Source organism: Rhodofomes roseus (genome assembly GCF_022264815.1).
Source record: "Rhodofomes roseus strain CIRM-BRFM 1785 chromosome Unknown C8Q71scaffold_40, whole genome shotgun sequence".
Lineage (NCBI taxonomy): Eukaryota > Fungi > Basidiomycota > Agaricomycetes > Polyporales > Fomitopsidaceae > Rhodofomes > Rhodofomes roseus.
In genome coordinates, this window is record NW_025952996.1 from 1 (window position 1) to 19,528 (window position 19,528).

The 19,528-nt window shown below is 51.1% G+C and overlaps 2 protein-coding genes across 2 annotated transcripts; one reads left to right on the plus strand and one right to left on the minus strand.

Moving 5' to 3' along the window:
* Positions 1-2,378: 2,378 nt before the first annotated feature.
* Positions 2,379-5,977, plus strand: C8Q71DRAFT_863345 (uncharacterized protein; the record flags this gene model as incomplete). The annotated part of the gene is made up of 10 exons (XM_047928156.1): positions 2,379-2,706; positions 2,759-2,917; positions 2,970-3,230; positions 3,279-3,538; positions 3,588-3,974; positions 4,024-4,260; positions 4,311-4,352; positions 5,514-5,584; positions 5,636-5,734; positions 5,782-5,977. 10 exons carry the CDS (start codon positions 2,379-2,381, stop codon positions 5,975-5,977), a joined length of 2,040 nt encoding a protein of 679 aa, XP_047772763.1.
* A 10,278-nt stretch (positions 5,978-16,255) lies between these two features.
* Positions 16,256-18,810, minus strand: C8Q71DRAFT_791018 (uncharacterized protein; the record flags this gene model as incomplete). Its single annotated transcript, XM_047925329.1, has 6 exons — positions 16,256-16,863; positions 16,915-17,093; positions 17,150-18,190; positions 18,245-18,421; positions 18,477-18,610; positions 18,659-18,810. Coding segments are annotated over 6 exons (2,217 nt in total), but the record flags the coding sequence as incomplete, so codon positions are not given.
* Positions 18,811-19,528: the final 718 nt, after the last annotated feature.

Below are 19,528 nucleotides of genomic sequence, written 5' to 3' on the forward strand. Positions count from 1 at the left end.
TGCCTGCTGCTCAGCCCGATCTGCCCAGTACATACCTTCATCGCTGCGTTCATCGTCCTCCAAGCTGTGACCACCAACATGCTCTGATGGACGGAGGCCCTGCCCAATGCTTGCTTCGACATCAAAGGCCTCCGACTCGGACATGTTGGCGTGTGTTGTATACATGCGAGGTTGGGCCTGAGAGGGCGGTAGAATGATCCTGGGTAGAGCGGGGGTGATCACAGACGGCCGGCCATTGATGAGGAGTCATACACGTCTCAGCGGTTTCTCCGGCGGATCTGGGACCTGTACAAACACAGCGGTGAGTGTTCCATTATTCTCCTTCTGTCATTATTCTGACGCACTCGTATGGTGGCAGACTGCTGCATATATGGAAGAAAGTCACGCCTGATGAACTCAAACTCGCGACGTGCATTATCAACATCGTAGTGAGCAGGAGTATCCTTGTTCTTGGCTAGGCGCTGCTTCAGTGCTCGGAGCGCGTGCCAAAAACAGAGCTGATGCTTCGATCTTGGCCATGTGGTGCGCATGGCGTTGATCTCCGACCAATCCTTATCCGTAAGCGTATACTCAGGGTTCACGCCAGCCTTCTTCAGCTGGCCCAGAAACCTCGTAAGTATTGCTTCTTTTGCTCCCTTGTCTGCTTCCTTTCTAGTCGAGACAAGCAGGAACGCTAGTGGGATGCCTGACCCCTTTGCATCAGCAACCGCTGCGAAGAGTTCGAAATTGGTTCCGTTGGTGTTCCCTGATCAGATCTAAAGTTAAGATTTACTTCCGTTTGGGGATAATCCTGACAGACTCACACGTCGAATCCATTGCTAGTTCCTGGGTATTTGCTGCCCACTCTCGCACAAAATCGACGACTTGGAATGCAACAACATCGGTTCCCGGCTCGGCCTTCACGTCCAGGGGGGAAACATGATGGTCCCCAGCTTGCTGAACGTACATCCTCGCCGACTCAAGTGGATTATCTGCGAGTTTCCACTCGCCTCTGCTGACTATATGCCAGTAATAGTACACAGCCTTTGATCGGTATGGCAAATTGACCTCTGTGACAGCCTGTCCCTCTAGCTCCTCCCGTACAATATGGCGCCAGATCTGAAGGGTTGACATACATAAGTGTCACACAGCCTGAGGTTAAGGATCCAAATTTGTACGTACTTCACCAGGAGTTTGGTGCCGTGCATGCTTGCTGATGTATTCCTTCCAGTGCTCCGGGAGATCGATGTCAACGTATGCGAGGTGCTGTACTGTGTGCTTAACTGACACAGTCATCTCAGACGTCTCGCCAGCCACTGTGATGTGCAGCCATCCGTCACAAGGGAAGCGGTCCATACGACGTGCGGTGCGTGGCTTCAACGTCTTAGGTTCCTTTTTCTTCTGCTCTCGCTCACTTGACTGCGCACAGCTGAAGCTGTACACTGTGTCCTTGGTGCGGACACGGTGCCGCTTTGCCTCGTAACTGCTCCGCGCGGTCAGTGACTTGTGAGTACTACAATATTCTCATCTATGGTCAACATTGCTGTACTCACGTCCAATGTAGCATCATACGCTCCCCTGCTATCTCCGCAATCATGTCGGCTCGCTTCCGTGCATCCAGATGTAGCGGGGCGATGTTTCCGGGATCAATGCGCGCCTTCATCTCGAAGTTTGGTACTTCCATGCCCTCTACGGCGCCCTCGAGGAAATCCGTGAGAGCCATAGGGTCCAGTGAGTGCTCGTTCTCGTCCGAGTCATTGTCGCGTGGCTGCTGCCGCTTCTTCCCCTTGTTCTGCCTGCATTCATTCGCCTTGTCCATACAGGAGCGACATGCCGTTGTAGGTTCCCCCTTCTTGCCGGTCACAGAGTCCTTGACACGGGCGGGGAAATCAGATTCAAGGTAAGTGTTATGACAATCCTTGCATCTTTTCGTTGCCATGAGCTAAGAGCAGGATAGCCAGTGTTGAGACGTAGAGCAGGAGATGGGCAATAGCCCCTGTGCTGCACCTTGGCGGGGTGCCGGCGCGCAAAGGTCGTCAGTAACAAAATTACATTGACTTGGCTAATCAACTTTTGTAACTGCTGTCTAATGTACATTACTTAATACTGTAAGAACCCTTTTAATGCACGTTGTAATGGGGCGCGACGAGACTTAGAGACGTTCGGGGCGATCACGCCACAGCCGCCACAGCGGGGTTTGAAATGCCCTGCAAACTCGCTGGGACATTAACCCCAAGTGGGTAAGATTATTTCGCCTTCGTCAGTCTTTCGGAGCACACGGATCCGGGTTCCGTGCGTCCCCGCCACTCCGACCTCTCTGAAGAGATTGCACATCTCGGGTGTATTGTGCGTTTGATCACTCTTTTGTCCCAACTCTCTGCACTTAGTCCCTTTGAACCATGCCCCCTCGCGCAACACGCTCAACCGCCAAAGCAACTAAGGGCGCCAAGGACAAGCCCCAGGCCGCGACAGCGACGCCGGCGGTAGAGAAGCCCAAGGTCACGAAGACGGCAAAGCCCAAGCCCCAGTCTTCGTCCCACAACGATGATGCTGAACCTGTCGTCCCCGCCCCCGCTCCCATGAGCTATCATGCCAGGCTTAAGGAAGTAAAGAAACATATGAGGACGGTACTCAATTTGCCAGAGAAAGAGCTGGACAAGGTAGCGAGGGACGCCGTGGCTCAGGAGGTCAAGAAGAGGGGCTCAGGGGAGAAGGAGCGTCAGGAAGGTGAGCCGATGTCCATAGCATAATGATACTCAATATATTCTATGGAACCCAGACATACAGGAGAAGATGGCTGCCATGATGAACAACGAGGGGTCGACTGGTGGGGAAGTCGATGAGCTGGAGCCTAGCGACAAGGAAGCCGACCCCCGCGATGAACATGAGGTCGAGCCAGATGAGCCCGCTGCTCGCGACAAGGGGAAAAAGAAAGCGGGTATGTAACTCAATTCAGTGTTATTGTGATCGTTGCTCTGAGGCTGTCTCAGGGCCGCCTGCGAAGCCACCATCTACCCCGCTGCGAGGAAAAAGGAAGGCCGCCGATTCTTCCGACGACGAGGGTAGCAATGGCGGGTCTGACTTGACGAAGCGTGGACAGAAGAAAGTGAAGAGATATGTCGTTCCAACGGGGCCGCCAAACTCGAAGCGTCAGATGGAAGTCATGATTCCAATTTCCCCAGAGCGTGCCAAGAAGATGCGTGCACAATCTGTGCCATCCCAGGACGAGGACAGTCTCACTGCACGTCTTGGTGAGTACATTCGCTCCGAGTTAACGATGACGCTTGATACTTCATCAGGTGCGAGGGGCCCAAAGGCGACGGCTCGAGTTGTGGTGGACAGTGACAACGACATGGGGAGCGACGAGGCAAAGAGAGACAACAAGGGGAAGGGCAGCGATGAGGAGAAGGGGAGCGACGAGGCGAAGGGGAGCGACGAGGCGAAGGGGAGCGACGAGGAGAAGGGGAGCGACGAGGAGAAGGACAACAAAGACAGCCCGCCCTACAAGCCAGAGGGTAGTGAGCAAGAGCATGACAGCGAAGATGACGGCGATGACAAGGTAATCTCTCACTATAGTTAAACCTATCTACTAAACTGTTTGCTCGTAGATGATCATCAAGTCGGAGAGCGAAGGGGACACAGCTCCCAAGGGGCGGAAGTTGAGAAAGAAGTCCAAGTCCAACGAGAAGACGTCCAAGTCCAACGAGAAGACGTCTGAGTCCAACAAGGAGGCCGTGGGCGCGTTCGAAACGTTCATGGAGGACGAGAGGGTCAAGAGCCTCATTGACAAAGCGCAGCAAGAGTTCAAGGCATACGTATCTCTGGAAAACGCATGGCCGCGCATGAGGGATGGCGTGAACGAGAAGCAGCAAGTGCCTGCTGATATCATTGAGCGGCTCATACGCTCCCACAGCCGATACCAGACGAAGGAATTCCAGGAGCTGTTTGAGCCGAAATGGAATCTGGACAGGACTAAAGCTAAGATCGTCTCCAGAGTATGTGAGGTGCATGATTGCCATCCAATGCTAAAGTTGCTGCGTGCAGGTCAACAAGATGGCCCCTCAGGTTCGTCAAGAGATCAAACAGAAGGCCAGGCTGGTCGTCAATAGGGTGTTCCTCTTTGCGGAGCTGCCACGCGGTTCTGAAGATCAGGATGAAGATGCGGAAGAGCTCAACGAAAGGCTGAAAGAGGCCCAGAAGAAGCGCATCCGATGGCTGAAGGCCAACAACACCTTCCACTACGGGCAAATCAAACTGCCCCCGCCTGACGTTGAACCTGAAGTGGGTTGTTGCTATTGCGCATATTCTGGACGGTTACTGACTCGAGCTAGCTGTGGGACGAGCCGGAGCTGGACATGCCGTTCCACAACCATGTGATCGCAGAAGTCATTGCCGGTATGTGGTACACAGGAAAAAATCCAGACGCCTTCCGGCCGGGCTGCAGGGAGAAGTACGACCTGGAAGGGCAGTGCAAAATCATCCCAAGCAACATGATAGCACTTTGTTGGAGTCTGGGTTAGGATTAGTATAATACTTACTTCAATGTAACCAGTTACTTGAAGTCGAGCAATAGAGTAGAGGATGTCTCCTTCGTTACAGAGGAATAGTAACGAAGTTGTATGATTAAATGAATAGATTACCGAGGTATTCAATACTCGGTAACTCAGAAGGAAGCGTCGGTAATGCTTAAGTCCAGTAGAGCAGTTACCGAAGTGTCGGTAATAAATGATTACCGAGAAGCGATGTTAGAATGTTGATCAGTATGATGAACCTTCTCCGATGAACCCGACTCTTGTAGTCAGTTGAAGTTACTTAGACCTTACTAGTAGCGCGAGGACTGTACTAAGTAAGGTCTCACAATCACAGGTCTTAGAGCGCGTCGGTAAGAACTCAGTGAGAGTGGTCGAGTGGCTAGTATGGCTAACTTAGCACTCGGGGCGAAGCAAGTCTTCGTGTGGCACACAAGGTGAATTTCGGTAAAGAGTGTAGATGATATTCCTGCAGTCTTTCGTCTCGTCTTATATACATTTCCGAGTCCTCAAACCTGTACACTACGAGCAGTCCAAGGCTATCCCATGTACTTTACTTGAGACGTGTCTGAATCCACAGCACAAGTCCTCTCCGTGCCAAGTCCGAAGTATCAGCGCAGCCTTTCCTCGGTGATCCTTCGGTGTTCCCAATACCGACGGTCAATAGTCCTCGGTGATCCTTCGGCGTTTCCAATACCGATTGTCAATAGACCTCGGAGACTCGGTCCTTCCCTCCGTCGGTATTGAAGTCGTAATCGGGGTTTCGGCAATTCCCGTGAAAGACCGGACATTACCAAAAAGTGTCTTGAAGTAATTGTCAAGTCCCTCATTGTGCTTACGTAATGAAGGACCCTTCAATGGCGGAGTCTAACAATAGAAGTGTTTCCAGGGCATATATAGCGGACTTCGGATTGTCAATACATCCATAACACACTTGCCTGCTGCGCCGTAAGTGATCAGATCATTGTCCGTGACGGTGCTGTCTAACAGACGAACAACTTGCAGATCTTGGCCGCCTTCGACGATGTGTTGGATGCCACATCCGTTCACTTTCAACAGAAGGTGTATGCAGCCGTGTATGCCCTTTACGCTGCTGTATGCGATGTAGCCTCTGACATCAGTGACAGATACGATAAGTTGAAGATTGGTGTGGATGTAATCCGACGCGACGAGGACTTGGTTGAACTGGCCAACTCCATGAACAAGACGCTGAAGGATCACATCAAGTAAGTTGGTTATTTTCTCCAAGAAGCATGCTCACACGGCTCAACAGGGTGTATGCTAACCTCAAGCGCGATGATGGCAAGAACGTCAAAGCCAAGAAGGCCGTAGCCGAAGACCCGGGTTTCAACACTGGGATGTTGAAGGCGAAATGGCGGCGGCGAGCCGCCAGTAACGCTACCCCAGCTGCGTCGCAGCGTGCTGCTGAGGCTGGGCCGTCGAACGCTGGTAGTGGGGACAAAGACTAGGTCGGAGTCTGTGGCCACCTCTGTTTGTGACGCAAAGGCATGGACTGAATCTGGGCTATCGGTCTCTCAACTGACATCATTGTCAGGCTGCACCCCGGGCACACAACCGCGTTCTCGGGCTTGTAGGATAGTATCTCGTTGACCGGACTTAAGGTTGTTGTACTCTGTCGTGTCCCCCTCTCTTCATACCAAATGGTACACCGAGTTGCCCTCTTCCATGATGCCCCAGTTACTTTCTTTGGTCGCCGCATCCGCACCGTCCGTACTGTATCTTTGCCATCTGCTGTATCCCTTATCGTCACGTCACGCGCATTATATTCATGAATCATTCCACGCATATGCACCAACGGGCCGAGCCGGGGAAGCCGTCAGTATATTTGACTGGTTGAGACAAATTCAGAGCCACTGGGAGCAACCAGGAGCGGATGGGCAAACATTTTGATCGATTATTGACCAACCCAGAGACAACCCAAGAACAACAAAATGGGGCCGAATCAACTCTCAACCGGTTAAAACACATTAAGACACTATTAGAACGGCAACCAACCAAGGGGAAACAGACTTAAAGTGCCAATGAACCACCCTTGAAACAATTTAACCAAAAGCCCCAACAGCCCCTCACCGGTTTGAAGGATTCACAATAACATGTCTGAACTGATTAAACAACGCGTAAACATGTTGCATTGAGCAAGCGTCTCTTATAACATGGGTACCTTTGTTGAGTATGTTGCGGCAGGCCTAACATGTTGAAACCGATTATTTTATGTTAAAATACGTTGGAATATGTTTGGGAACATGGGCGGTTTTCCCTGATGCCGTTGTACCCCACTAAATCCATCCGGCCGAATGTATATTGCAGCTTTGGAAACAATACAATCAAATGTGTTTTTCAAGGCTCTGGCACGACCGGCCGGGCCGTAGCCCCACTTATCCACAACGCTGCGGCCGGTCCCACTACACATGACTGAAATGGAACCGGCCGGCGACGTTAGATCTCATAGGAATAGGACCTGTTGAAGAAAGAGGTTTTAGGCTTAGTAAGCCCAGTGGCAGTGAAGGACTAAAGAGTGAGTGAACAGACCAGTCCCAAAGGGAAGATCCTATGCTGGCAGGCAGAGGAGAGGACGAAGGATTGTTATCATTACAGGGCAAACCAGCCCAGTATATATACACATTTGATACAGGTCACATGCTGTATCAGTGGTTCATCAGTAAGCACTAAGTCCGAGGTTTTGGGGATATGAGTAAGCTGGTAAGCAGCATGAGTAAGCCAAAACTCGGAGTTTGATGTGGAGAGATATATGAAACGTGATGGAACATCAGGAATAATATGAGACATGATGGAACATCAAAGAGTGATATAGGACGTGATGGGACATCAAGGAATGATATGGAACGTCATGGAACATCAAGGAATGTCGTGGAATATCATGGAATGATCCAGACTAAAGTCACATGACATAATCTAGGCAAAGTCCATCAAAGAACGTATGTAATCTGACATCGCAGAACATAAGTCCATATCCGTACATAACTGATAAGATAAGAACACTGAAAACTCGGAAGTTCAACACTCCCACTTGTTCAAGATGTCGAGTATCTCATCATGCCAACCGAAGACCTGAATTTCTCGATTCCACTGAAGGGAACATTCTTGGTCAAGGCATCAGCAAGTTGGTCTTCACTTGCGACAAAATAGATGTCCATCTCCCCACGTTCGTAGAACTCTCGAATGTAGTGATACCGGATTTCTATGTGCTTGGTGCGGCGATCCACAGCAGGGTTCACCGCAAGGAAAATGTTGCCTTGGTTGTCAAGACAAAGTGGAGTTGGATGAGACATGTTGTCTCCCAGTTCTTCTCCAAAATGACGCAGCCAAGCCATCTGACGACAGCAGTCGGAGCTGGCCTTATACTCTGCTTCGGTTGAAGACAAAGATACCGTTGGTTGGTGTCTTGACACCCAAGAAACGACACAATTGGCCATGAGGAAAACAAAGCCAGATGTAGAGTGCCTATCATCACGGTCTTCAGCCCAGTCTGAGTCTGAGTAGGCGATCAGACCAGAGTTTGAGCCTCCATCGTAGCAAAGTGCAAGTTCCTTTGTCCCTTGAAGATATCTCAGGACATAGTACGCAAACTTCATATGCTCTTTAGACGGATTTGAAGAAAACTTCGCCAGACGCGTGACCGCGAACGAGATGTCTGGGCGAGTACCAAGCATAGCATACATGATGCTGCCAATGATGCTCTGGTAACGGGTTCGGAAAATTTCAGATGCAGTGTCGGTGTTCTTCTCTAATACTGCTCCAGCGGGAAGAGGCGTCCTTGCAGACTTGCAGTTGGACATTTGGAACCTCTCCAAAACAGACTGAATATAGTCTTCCTGGTCAACAAAGATACGACGTGCAAGACGTTCTCGACGAATGTGTAGACCAAGGAAACGCTGGACAGCTCCCAGATCAGTCATCTGGTATTCCAAAGACAGTCTCTGCTTGATGTTGTCGATGAACAATTTCGAGTTGCCCATGAGGAGCAAGTCGTCGACATACAATATGATTAAGCAGGTGTGTCCTTCAGATTCACGAGAGAAGACATAAATTCCGGCATCCGAATACGTCCGTTTAAACCCTAAGTCAAGGAGAGACTTGTGGATCTTAGCGTTCCATTGACGAGATGCTTGCTTCAAGCCATAAATGGCCTTCTTGAGCAGACAGACCCAGTTCTCCTTCCCAGGTACAGCCCATCCTTCGGGCTGTTCCATGTAGATTTCCTCGTCAAGGTCACCGTTAAGGAATGCCGTCTTGACATCCATAGACTCAATCTCCCAATCTTCAAGTGCTGCATGCGCCAATAGATAGCGTACGGATTCAAACCGTGCAACAGGAGAAAAAGTCTCGGTATAGTCTTGACCCCATACTTGGGTAAATCCCTTTGCAACAACACGCGCTTTGTAGCGACCATCGTGTTTAATCGCATAAACCCACCGGCACTTGATAACCTTTCGGTTTTTAGGCCGTGGAACTAGAACCCAAGTCTTGTTGTCCATAAGTGACTTGTATTCAGAACCTTCAGATGCATGCCATTTAGCCTTGTCTTGAGACTCCATAGCTTCCCTGTGACTCTGGGGAACACCATGGTTTGCTTCTGCTAGCATCCGCACAAACATGAGAGTTTCAGCCTCAGATTGTTGACGGCCTTGAGCATCGGTACGACGATCAATATTCGCAGGTGGCTCGTCACCATAGGCATTGTCCTTGTTTCTCTTAGGATTTTGTCCAGCACCTTGACGACGTGGACGTTCGTACTGAGGTTGCGGAGGAGGTACAGGATCAGGTTGCGGTTGTGGAATGTCTCCCACTGGCTCTGGATGGTCTTCAGGTTCAGGTTCATGTTCCGGGATAGGAATGGGAATAGGTAAATCCTCAGAATCAGAATCCTCCGAGTTCGCATCCTCAGGAGGTTCATCAAACGGCTTATCCAGGGATTTCGGATTATTGCCTAAATCTTTACGTGCAGGAAATGTCTCTTCATCGAAGGTCACATCACGAGACACAACGATACTTCGAGTGGCCGGGTTCCAGAAACGATACCCTTTGGAACCTAACTCATAGCCAACAAAGATCATCTCAACAGCCTTCTTGTCGAGCTTCCCAGCTCTTTGTTCCTTCTGCACATGCACATATGCCTTGCACCCAAATACCCTAAAATACAAAATGTCCGGGACTGTGCTATCCCAGAGGGTAATGGGGCATTGCCAGTTAAGGCGTCGCATTGGTTGCCGATTATAAATGTGAACCGCAGCATCAACAGCCAATTGCCAGAAACCATGGCTTAGTCCAGCATGATGAAGCATAGACATAGCCTTCTCGACAATGGTCCGATTCCAGCGCTCAGCTCTCCCATTCTGTTGAGGAGAGTATGGCATCGTCTTCTGATGTTCAATGCCAAATTTGCGCAAATGTTCGGTAAATTCTGCAGAGGTATATTCTCCCCCTCGATCCGAGCGTACAGCTTTGATTTTCTCGTCAGTTTGGTTCTCAGCCCATGCCTTGAAATCATCGAACGCTTGGGTCGAATCATTCTTATGTTTGAGGAAATAGGCGCGGCCAAGACCGGAGTAGTCGTCGAGAAAGCTGATGAAGTAGCGCCATCCACCAATAGCGGTGGTACGCATAGGACCATCTTCGTCGGTATGAACAATTTCAAGAGGTTTTGAAGCTCTCTTGTCCGACGCGGGAAATGGAGCACGATGAGACTTGCCCCATTGACAACCTGCACAAGGAGACTTGTCCTTGTCACCGATAGAATCCACACCCTTGGTGTGCTTGGGTAGTTGACGGATAACTTCTTCAGACGAATGTCCGAAGCGTTGATGCCAAAGGCGAAAATTTGACTTGTCCGCAGACTTAGCCAATTGCGGTTTCATAATTTCCATGTGCAACATATAGAGATTGTTGAAGGGCGTGTGATGCGCCTCCATGATCTTGTTACCACGGATTCGGTCAGAACCATGCAAAATAGGTTGGTCAAAAATGACCATACGGCCTCCACCTTGAACAAGGGTGAAACCTGAACGTTCAATAACTCCAGTTGAAAATAGGCGACTAGACGCGGCAGGGATATATGCGACATTGGTGATAGTCGACACAATATGTTTCCCTTCAACATGCACAACGCCTTTGATAGTGCCTTCACCGTAAGCTGCAATCTTACTCTTGCCGGCTGTGCTAAAAACCATGGGCTCCTCGTAAGGAGTGTAATCCCAGAAATCAGCCATGTCGTTGGTGATCGTTTTGGATGCACCAGAATCCATAATCCAATCAGTCGTTCTTCCTGACGCGGTGTGAGCCGCAGTATACCAAGAAGCAGTCATAGTATTCGCAGACGATGAGGAGGATTCTACAGTTACAACATTCGAAGAGTCCGACGCAGATGCAGTGTTAGAAGTACCAGAACTAGATTGACCATTTCCTCCGTTCTTTCCCTTTCCTTTGCCCTTGCCCTTGCCCTTGTTGTTCTTCCCCTTTCCGCCACCTTTATTCTGAGGGCGGAGATGCGGGTACTTGGTCCAACAATTCTCGCTACCATGGGCCCCACCGCAGTGATCGCAGGGGTCCTTGGATTTATGCTTGACCTGGGACGTCTTAGACGCAGACTGTCCCATACCGGACCGGCGAAGTGATTCCTCGGCGAGAATTTTGCTCTGGACCGAGTCGACCTTTAGATCTTTGAGGGTCTGCGTCGCCAGGAGCGCAGAGATCATCAACTGGTATGACTCTGGCAGCTTCGACAGAAGGAGAAGAGCCTGAGTCGAGTCACCGAGCGTAATTCCGCCACCACTAATCTCCTTAAGCCGGGTAACCAGTTTGTTGATCTGATCCTGCATTGGCTTGGAGTCAGACATTTCCGGAGATTTGATTAACGACTGGAAGAGAGACCAGACGTATGCCGTGTCGGGGGTGCCAAAAGCGGTTTTGAGCGAGTTCCACATGTCCTTCGCATCCTTGAGATCACCGGTGTCTTTCTCGAGCAGATGATGCATCGAGCGATCGGTTCTCATAAATAGAACACCCTGGGCACGGGCATTCTGAGTGGCGAAGTCCGCTGCGGGTGTGCCAGTTGCAGTAACGGCGGGCCAGGCTTGGATAAAAACCAAATAGCCGCGCATGGCGGCTGACCAATCAGCGTATTGGGACGCTGAGGAAAGCTTGGGGACATTGTCAGGCTTGACGTCACCCATGGTTGCAGATAGGAGGATAAATTCGTCTTGTGAGACGGATGGTAGTTCTGGGGTAAAAACTTCGAAGGGTAATTCCTCGAAGAATGGAGATTGAGGTCTCGACTCAGGGAGCGGGACTAGGTGTTCAGGATATGGAGGTAACTCCGAAAATTCACTAGCAAATAGGAAATTCTCCTGCCAAGGAGCGACCGATATTCCAGTTGAAAAACCTTCTGGAACTGGACCTAGAGGTTGATCGTAGCGATGTGGGCAACTAGCGTCGTCGCAGTTGATCCACTGATCTTCTTCGACGTCGAAATGATAATCGAAGTTCTCCTCGTAGTCGTAGAGATGATGATGGTCGGTGCAATCGTACGGTGGAATTACTCCGTTCGATGCTTCACTATTTGAGTCTCGGTCAAATGTCTCTTCTTGAGACGAAGCCACAGTGTGATGCTTAAATTCTAGGGACGAAGATATACAGAAAAAATGCGACTACAATTGCTTATCTACCCAGTACAAGTAGTTGTTCTTGTACAAGTCCCCTACGTCCTTGATAATGCGGCCGAAATTCTGGCTAAGATTTATGAAGGAAATCTTCGCAATCAGCTCGCAGACAGAACAGATGTCGTTCAATTCGACTGCAGACCACGTGGTTCCTTCCTCCTCGATATTCGTCAGCACCCAGTTGAAACGCCTGCCAAAATCGTCCAAGTTATCCAACAAGGGAAGACGGGCGTAGAGGCGGTTACGGTGGCGATAGAGGGGCTGAAGGCGCTTCTGGACGGCAAGGAGACGCTTGCACAGGATCTCGACTTTGTCAGCGGTTGACTTCTTGCGGAAGTCGGACAGGAAGATAGGCTTTAGAGCCGTGGGAACGATGGGAGTTTCTCCGCTAAGACGCTCAATGAGCGAAGCCTTGGTCTCGGCAGCAGCGGCACTAGCGGCACGAGCAGCAGCGAGTTCGGCTCGGCGAGTCTCGGCGAGAGCTTCAGCAACGTCCGCTTTCTTCTGCAAATACAAGAGGTGCTGCTCCGGCAAGGTGCGGCAGGACTCCTTGGGAGGAATGGACGTGTCTACGCGGCCAGAGGCTTGGCGGCGGCGACGAGGGGTAGGAGCAAGGATGATGTCGATCTGGCGACGGACGGGTAGATGACCGTACAAATGCCGATGACGTACGGCGATGACGTTAGAGTTGTCTTCGTCAACGTCGTTTCTCTCACGACGAGACGGATGATAAATTTCGTAATTGCCTTTTCGGGCTGCCCTAGAGATGCGCTCAGACAAGGCCTTCGGCACTATGTCACGCAGCGACTTAAAAATAGTCCAACAAAGGACAAAAATTGCCAACTCACTCTTTCAAGAGTTGGGCTTTGGAGCGCGCAAAGAGGGGTGCAGGTGATCAAAGAATCAGAGCGCAGGGCTCATAACCTGTTGAAGAAAGAGGTTTTAGGCTTAGTAAGCCCAGTGGCAGTGAAGGACTAAAGAGTGAGTGAACAGACCAGTCCCAAAGGGAAGATCCTATGCTGGCAGGCAGAGGAGAGGACGAAGGATTGTTATCATTACAGGGCAAACCAGCCCAGTATATATACACATTTGATACAGGTCACATGCTGTATCAGTGGTTCATCAGTAAGCACTAAGTCCGAGGTTTTGGGGATATGAGTAAGCTGGTAAGCAGCATGAGTAAGCCAAAACTCGGAGTTTGATGTGGAGAGATATATGAAACATGATGGAACATCAGGAATAATATGAGACATGATGGAACATCAAAGAGTGATATAGGACGTGATGGGACATCAAGGAATGATATGGAACGTTATGGAACATCAAGGAATGTCGTGGAATATCATGGAATGATCTGGACTAAAGTCACATGACGTAATCTAGGCAAAGTCCATCAAAGAACGTATGTAATCTGACATCGCAGAACATAAGTCCATATCCGTACATAACTGATAAGATAAGAACACTGAAAACTCGGAAGTTCAACAGGACCGGCTGGTGCTTACTTCTTGTTGTTCTTGATGGCACGGCCAACGCCTAGCCCACTGATGAAGCCTATTTGGCAGTTGTCTTTGATTCGTTCAAATGAAGGAAAATAGAGCTGCTTCACCCTGTGCAAGTGGTACTGCACTATCATGGCAGTAATGTCATGTAATGCATATGCTAATGTGCTGCTCCCATTGAAGCCATAAAATTAGGCCCTAACCATAACCATCAGCTAGAGAACACATGGCTGCCTGCAGGTATTCTCATGGTGTCCACATGTTCATGTTTGATCGTGTTAGTGGAACTGTACAGTTCTACATGAGGCTCCCAGAAGTGAGAATGACTGTACACGGTGACACCTTTCACAGCAACCATCATGTCCAATTTTGATGAGGTCAACGACTATGTCAGCCGCACCTATCACTACCACGTCAATGCTAGGCAGGATATGAACTCAATGCCGCCGCTTATCAATCCCCGCATCCCGCGGGCGCTGTCACATCAAGCGAGAGTTGCTGGAAAAAGATTGGCAGAGGCCCGGTGTAACCAGAGTGGGCCAATCACCAATTCACTTTTGTTAATCATGTTTGCTCATTGTTGACAAGTTGTGGCTCCCTGGGACGCGACGTGCCCGCCGGTTCGTGTGGAAGACTGGAGCACTCCCATGAGAATTCAAACCGCGCCGGCGATTGTAGTGGACAGTGCCGGCCATATAATTCTCTGGTACCTGCCCAATGTGCTGAGCACCGAATACGAGGTAATATGTTGTGGTCATTGAATGACTCAAGACTGATGGTCTCACCCAGGACCTCATGTGGAACGAGACGGCGGGCATAAATAATCTGTTCCGGGCCAATCCCCCAAATCCTAGGCTGGGAACGTCGTGGAGAAACCAGGCCCGGAACTTTCTACCACAACAGCCTGATCACAGTCTGCATCCGGGGTGTATCTCCATGTCGCCGGGATGGTTTCAGCGGGGACAGACGGTATGCATTGTTGAAGAAAGAGGTTTTAGGCTTAGTAAGCCCAGTGGCAGTGAAGGACTAAAGAGTGAGTGAACAGACCAGTCCCAAAGGGAAGATCCTATGCTGGCAGGCAGAGGAGAGGACGAAGGATTGTTATCATTACAGGGCAAACCAGCCCAGTATATATACACATTTGATACAGGTCACATGCTGTATCAGTGGTTCATCAGTAAGCACTAAGTCCGAGGTTTTGGGGATATGAGTAAGCTGGTAAGCAGCATGAGTAAGCCAAAACTCGGAGTTTGATGTGGAGAGATATATGAAACGTGATGGAACATCAGGAATAATATGAGACATGATGGAACATCAAAGAGTGATATAGGACGTGATGGGACATCAAGGAATGATATGGAACGTCATGGAACATCAAGGAATGTCGTGGAATATCATGGAATGATCCAGACTAAAGTCACATGACATAATCTAGGCAAAGTCCATCAAAGAACGTATGTAATCTGACATCGCAGAACATAAGTCCATATCCGTACATAACTGATAAGATAAGAACACTGAAAACTCGGAAGTTCAACATGCATGCTGCATTGTATGATCCCCACGATGTGCTGAACATACTGCAGGGTGGGGGCAGGATGCCGGAGGTGTCGATGACGCTCAAATCAGCTCAGTCGACAGGGCACCAGTGGCTCCGCTCGCTGCGTGAACCGCACCTGGTCATCTCCGCTATGACACAGATCATGAATCCCGTCCTCTATCAAAGCGGCTTCTTATCAACGTACAAGCTCCATGCGATCGGCGACTGTGCGCCTGTCCTCCGCAACTGGAACATCCCATTCAATGCTCTATCGGTTATCACCAATCGGGCTACTCCATTCCACAGAGATTCCCTCTCCCCAAAGGAGGGTTACGATGTCCTGTTGACCCTCCGGGGCGATACAGACCTTCTACTGCACGTTCCAACAATCAGGACCTCGTTCCGTTACAGTGGCGGCACAGTAATGGCATTTTCCGGAGCCGTACTTCCCCATCAAGTTCCCCTTAGCAGGAGTGAACGGGTCTGCGTCATGTATTATGCTCGCCGGGATGTTTTGACTTGGGCCGAAGCACCGCCGCTTACGTGGCGTCAGCTATGACATTTCTTTGTAATACATTCCGCCATCTATATACGCTATGGCAGTCAACTCATTGGGCATGGTAACAAAGTATAGATGTTGAAGCAGGGCCGACTAATTATTACGTCTCGGCGCCGAAGGTTGGTGAGTGTCCGGCGCCGAGGGTTGCTGCATGCTCGGCGCCGAGGGTTGAGTTGAGTGCGGCGCCGGGGATTCGAATGAGTGCGGCGCCGAGGGTTGGGTTGGGTGCGGCGCCGGGGATTCGAATGAGTGCGGCGCCGAGGGTTTGGTTGAGTGCGGCGCCGAGGTGCAAATGTACAGACAGTGTGGGCACTGGCTTGTCTTTGTTGACAATTTATCATGGCTGTCTTCGTATGACGCTCGCAGGGTCATCGCCTCCCTGATGCCCTGATCATGCACTGATGGTAAGCCCTGTGCAGCCGGCCAGCCTCCAAAGTTTAGGCACGAAATGTGTGGAAATCATTAATTGCGCGGGAGGTGCGAAGTTCAATTCGTGCGGTGTCAATAGTACATGTATCAACATCTAGCCCCTCTTCTTGCCACGATGAGATCCCTTCGGCACCCTCTTTACCGGCTTCTTAACCTCCCTGGTCTCGGCGCCCGTATTCTCGGTGTTCAATTTCCGGCGCTGCGAGCCGGTTGCTGGTGCATTCTCCATTGCTGTCTCGGTCCGCGTTCGTTTTCCGTTTTCATTCATAGCGGCCACGTCCTGCCACCGCTGGAGTATGTCAGCACACCGTGGGATGAGGTCCGTCTTGACAAAGGTTTCCGGCAGCTTCGTGGTCTTCACGTGGTCTGCCTCGTATCTGAGCTGTACCCTCGCGTCGTAGTGCTCCTCAACATCTCTAGCTAGCATGCCAATCGCCAACGCCATGGCCTGTGCGTCTTCCCGGCCCATGGTGTTGGTATCGAGATTTGTCCGGTGTCTTGTGAGCCACCCCCGAAAGACCTTCAGCAGCACCTTCTCTTGATGAATGGCCCTGTTGCAGTAAGCCTCTGGGTATGACCACGTTGCCCATTCGAACTTCGGCGCCGACTTCCAGGATCCAACTTCCAGCTGGCATTGAAAGCAAATTAGAGTTGAAACGAGAGATGGATCAGGACGTACCAAGTTCGGGATTGCAGCAACCATCTGTTTGAAAGTTGGATGTCTGCTTAGCTCGAGCAGAAACGCCTGTCGCGCCTCAAAAGTCGCTCCCACCTCTGCCGGGCTCCAATTATCCGGTGTTCTGGGCCTGCGTTGATTCGAGCGGTTGGATGTTCCCGCGACAGACCTCTGTTCCTGTCCTGTTTTATGAAGTCAGAACGGCCAGGCAAAGCTACACTGGAGACGAGATACGTACGATTGCTCCGGCCTACAGCCCTAGATTGACCGTCTGAGGTGCCAGTCATCGCACTACCAGTCTCCTTGCGGCGCACGATACCAGCCGGACCCGGCTTCTCCCTGGTGGCGTAGGTACGAAGAGGAGGTGCGTCGGCGGCCTTCCCTTTTCCGCGCTTCTTCGCCGAAGTTCGACCAGAGGACGACTGGGCATCCTCATCGTCATCTTCCTCTTCCTCAGCCCTGCCCTTCCCCTTCTTCCGCGCGTTGATGCGCCGACTGGAAGCTGGAGGATCCTGCTCCCCATCATCCTCTTCCTCGTCCCTGTGTTTGCCCTTCTTCTTAGCAGGAATCCGACGGCGGGGCGATGAATCATTCTCCTCCTCATCATCGTCGTCCTCGGCCTTACCCTTACCCTTTTCTCGGGCAGGAATCAGAGAACGGGACGACGGACGATCCTCATCTTCATCATGATCATCCCCGTCCTCAGGCCCAGTCGTGTCTCCATTGTCATCGTTGTCGGCGTCGTCATCATTTAACTTGCTGGTATCACTGCTCGATTCGGACCCATTGCTGGTGCGTGATTCACTGCTACTCGAACTGCTGGACCGGTCCTGTTTTTGGAGTCGAGTCATTTGGACAGCGTGCCGGGGCTCGGAAGATTCACTCCCAGAGGTTGACGATTCCAACCGCTGCCCGGATGGACCCGTTTTGGACTGGTGCTGCTGTCTCGGGACTCGGGAAGGGCTGGCGACAGGTGGGCTGGGCTCTGCTCGTTCCCGGCGTCGCTGAGGCCGTGGCGGACTTGGCGGCGGAGGAGGGAGGATGATGCGTTCCTGAGCGATGCCCTCGCCGTTTCGGTACGCCCTAAAGCGAAACACCGGAATTTCGTCCTGCTGCCGCGTGCGCCAATGACGGATGAGGGCCCCAATCTCGTCCTGCCGTAGCTTCTCGGGATCACGAAGGATGATGTCTTCGGGGAGATATACTGGGTCGATGTAGTCGTTGGAGTTGGTAGCGAGCGCAAGCCACGGAACCCTGGCCGAGCGGCCAACATATCGTTCTGAAACGCCGTTTGTGAGTGATTTATAATGTCCTGGGATAACGGTGGGCCTACCATAGGTAACCCGCACAAACTGCTTGATAAACCGTCGCCGTTGACCCAATTTTGCAAAGCACGGGTCCCCGGGATCTGGCAGCAGCGGATAATTCTCGTCATCAAAGGCCAGTTCCGGCTCGCCCGGCACCGCCTCTTCCTCTGAGGCTGCCTCGTCTGCTTCGAGCGGTTTAGTGTCTGATCCATAAGCATTTAGCATCGGAACACATCAATACAGCCCGAACGTATTCACCAAACGCATACTCGGCATACTCCACAAAGAAGTCGTAGGTGTGACCTTCCTTGAACTTTGGATGACGGTCCACAAAGCGCATGCACGGTTCGCCTGTTCGAGCCTCCGCACCAAACTTGTCGTTGTGATCAAAGCTGGAATTTGTTAGTACACGGTGATGCTCCAATTTCAGCCCGACGCACCATGTCACGGTCGGCTTTTCAGATCCCATGAACGCGGCGAATACAAATAGTCTCACCCCGGTGAGCTTCCATATCTGCCTCTCAAAGTCTTCCATCCACCCGTCGAGTTTGTTGGCAATGTTCTTCAGCTGTACGTCCCGGGGACTGCCCTTCTTGTTCCACTTCTCCGCAATTTGCTCGTACCGAGCACGGTCCTCCTCCAAAAATCTCGGGACAGCGCCGAAAGTGCTTTCTGGTAAATGGCAGGATACTGCTTACGATCACGTTCCATTCCATCCCCAATCTCAGAAATCCGTGCCTCCAGAGCCTCCTTCTCCTCCCGAGCCAGCACCATCTGCCACGTCACCCTCTTACCAACCTTAAACATTGGCTTCTTGCGTTTCTCGCCATCCGGATGTCGCTCGTAAAACCACTTCCGGACTCGCTGGCCCTGCATTCTCAGCAAAAATGTAATCGAGGAACATCACTCGCACCTCTTTCCATGCTTCGTCAAAGACTATCCCTTTTTCCCGTTCCAGCTCTCTCACCGCAGCTGCCACCTCTTCATCCCTTGTCTCCTGGTCATCCACAGCATCCCTCCAGGCCTCCAAGTGGGACCTAAGAATCCGGCTGTCCGCTTTCCTCCAGCGATCCTTCTTGGGACGTGCCATGGTCGATGGTGACCAATAAGAGCGTGCCGGCCGCCCAGAGATACAACAACAATGTGGGAGCTGAAGGCAAGGACGTGCCAACCAAGCTAGATTGCTGGCCAGCTGTCGCATTGGCATCTATTCACATTTCACTACATCACACCTTCTTTACCATCAGCGCAGTCACTTTTATCCTTCACAGAATTCTTCCGTTTTGATCAGGCGACGGGTGGCTTGTCTG